The 3,054-nt window shown below is 45.3% G+C and overlaps 1 protein-coding gene across 1 annotated transcript; it reads right to left on the bottom strand.

The window, feature by feature from the left end:
- Window positions 1-262: 262 nt before the first annotated feature.
- NPBWR2 (neuropeptides B and W receptor 2) lies at window positions 263-2,074 on the bottom strand. The gene has a single exon (XM_010119341.2). The coding sequence runs from the start codon at window positions 1,977-1,979 to the stop codon at window positions 981-983; it is 999 nt and encodes a 332-aa protein (XP_010117643.1). The 5' UTR covers window positions 1,980-2,074; the 3' UTR covers window positions 263-980.
- Between the last annotated feature and the right edge of the window lie 980 nt (window positions 2,075-3,054).

The raw sequence follows: 3,054 nt of genomic DNA, 5'->3' as shown, positions 1-3,054 counted from the left end.
AAGTAGTTTTGCTATTTACCTGTTAAGGAACTTTAACTGCAGTGCTTGCTAGGGTTTTTCTTCTGGCTTACAAAACATCTTAATTTTATTACAAATCTACTTTTTTTTTTTTTTAAATTTACAGTAGGTAGAATGCTATATATATAGCAAAGACATGGGACAAGTAGTGTACATTTCCTCTAGTGAAAGAAAGACCAGTCTTTTTTTTTTTTTCCCCATGAGATTTATTTCGTTAATCACTCTCAAATAAATATATATGTGACACTTAACAGGAACAACTAGTCAAAAATAATTTATAACGCAAATTCCCACGGTCGCCATAGTATTTGTGTGGTGTGTTGTCTAACACTATTTTTGAGACTCAAGTCTTGCTTTTGGTTTAAATTTAACTTGTGTTAACAGGTCAGGAAAGAGGGAATTTGGGGTGGGGGTGGAGAATGCCCTGAAACCAAAGCTGTGACACACACATGCCTATACATGGACATGAAAATGGTTTGTTTTCTCTTCCAAATACCCCTCTTGCATCCTCTGTGCGTTTTATTGGTATGTCATTGAAAGTGCTCGTTAGCTCTGCTCCGTGAAACGATCCTCCGGATAACACGGCTACAGAGAATGGAGCATTACGTTAATCTGAAGGCTGCTCTCCAGCCGGTCTGTGCTGTACAGCAGATGGCAATACAGGACCGCTGTGTAGTAGATGTGCACCTCTGAAAAAGGAAGTTCTCTCTCCTTAATGCATCAAGGTGTGTGATTAAAAACAAGAATATAGACACGCAACTTTGCGGGGTTGAGGTGCAGAGGGAAAACGCAGGACTCTCAGGTAGACAGGACAAACCACATGAATGATAATGATAAACAGATGCACTCACGACATGTACATGAAAGAGAACATTGTGCGCTCGTTAGCCACCTGTTCAGTCTGCAAACTGCCTTTGCAAAGCCGTGGCAAGAAAAGAGATCTGTGAGCCCCAACCCACTGTTCAAGAAGTTCTGCATTCCAGCATCTTCCGGAAACTTTTCCGGAAGTTGTCATCCAAGAAAGCATACAAGAAAGGATTCAAGCATGAGTTGGCATAGCTGAGGCTGGTGATGAAGTAGGATATACCGATGACCATGGAAGTCTGGGGCAAGTCAGTGGTCAAAGCCACAATGGTGGCCAAGTGGAAGGGGGTCCAACAGAAGAGGCACACAGCTAGGACTATGAAGACCATAATAGTGACTTTCTTCTTGGCTTTGTCCAGGGCTTTAGCATTAGAGTTCAAGTGCATGTTCCTTAGCTTGTAGAGCATCATGGTGTAGAGGATGCAGATGGTGGATACTGGAATGGCAAAGCCGAGAATGAGGGTATAGATCCTGCTGGCTTTGAACCAAAGCCTTTCAGGCTTGGGGAAATTGAGACCACAACTCTTGATTGCCAGGTCATCTATGTAGACATTGGCAAAGATGACGAAAGGGAGAACTATGATGGTGACTAGGATCCAGATGCACAAACTGACAATCCTGGCTGCTCGGTACGTACGATGTGGCATCCTCTTGGACCTGACTGTAGCCAGTACTACCAGATACCTGTCTATGCTCATCACTGTTAGGAAATAAATGCTGGAGAAGATATTGTAGTGGTCTATGGACAAGATGACCTTGCAGAGGACTTCTCCAAAGGGCCAGTAGTGGAGGAGGTGTTCAGCAATATTAATGGGCAAGACAAGTGTGAACAAGTCATCAGCTATAGCAAGGTTCAGGATGAACATGTTTGTCACAGTCTTCATCTTCGGGGCCTTGAGGATCACATAGATGACAGCGGTGTTGCCTGTGAGCCCAACAGCACAGATCACTGAGTAAATCACAGGGAGGACAATGTAGAAATCGGCTGCCTGCTCTTGGAAGGTTAGGTTGAACCTCATGCTGTTGTCCAGGTAGCAGCTATTGCCTGCATTGCTGCAGGTGCTGTTCAAGTTGTCCCAAAAAGAGCTGTTTCCCATGCCTGCTGGTTGCAGACTGCCCTTGGATGTCACGCAAAGCCCTGCTAGCCCAGAACTGAGAGCCTTTTTTTTTTGAGAAGCCACTGCTATCTCATTTAAAAGTAGATTATTTCCAAAGAGTGTGTTGTCAGGCAGCATGGACCATCTAACTTACCTCTCCTGTCCCCCATCATTGGAGAAGTTAGATTTTGAAGTGATCAGGGGAAAAAAGACACATGAGGCTCCATGAACAAAGCAAACGAGAGAGTTATAACTCCCTGTGTAAGTCAAGAACTCCTGTCTCTGAGAGCATCCCGGTGAGCTGTGGCTTTTCTCTGCTGGGGAAGTCAAGTGGCTCCGGTTCAGCTGTCTGCAGCAAAAGCCCTTCTCCAAATTGGCAGAGAGGAGGCTTTATGCCAGGTGGGTTATTCACAGCCCTCTGAGGACTTGAGGGATGGCTGCCGTTTCACTCGCACGGTGCTGGCTTTTCCACGCCGGAGCAGAAGTGTGGCAGGATTTAATCAGTGCCTTTCTTTGTTCCGGAATTCAGACTCTTTTCATTGACTGAGATTTCACAATGAAGTTTCCGACATGGTTACTCACCGCTCCCAGGGTCCCCTAGCAAAAGAAGGAGGAGGGAGAACACAGAGTTCAAGGAGTATTTAACAAACGAAGGGTTAACCAACAATTAGAATAACTCTTTAGGCAAGGATAGGTTATGATCTTATTCAAAATGAAGACCATCCCTGTTGCAAGCAATTGTGGCAGCACTCAAAACTTGGCACAGATGGACAGATGAATCTGTAAATCTCAAAAGTTCAGGATTACTCAGGGAAGGAGGGGGGTGAAGCATCCTGAAAGCAAATCCACTTTAAAGTCAAAGCAAGAATTACCCCATCTGTTTACACCTCTAGCAGCTGCCACATCCATCGTTATCGCCTGACCCCTACTTCTGAGAATTCCTCCGCAGGAAAGTGAACAAACAACCCACCCCCTGTGAAGATCAGAGCTTTGGCAACTGGTCCCCAGGCTCTGCAAAAAGAAGTGCCTCCCTTGCGTTTTGTGGTCGCGCGGCGATAAAGTGCGCAGGAAAGCC

Source organism: Chlamydotis macqueenii, chromosome 16, assembly GCF_036417535.1.
Source record: "Chlamydotis macqueenii isolate bChlMac1 chromosome 16, bChlMac1.mat, whole genome shotgun sequence".
In the NCBI taxonomy this organism is placed as follows: domain Eukaryota; kingdom Metazoa; phylum Chordata; class Aves; order Otidiformes; family Otididae; genus Chlamydotis; species Chlamydotis macqueenii.
Note: the sequence above shows the minus strand (reverse complement) of the source record. Positions and strands in the feature narration are given on the sequence as shown.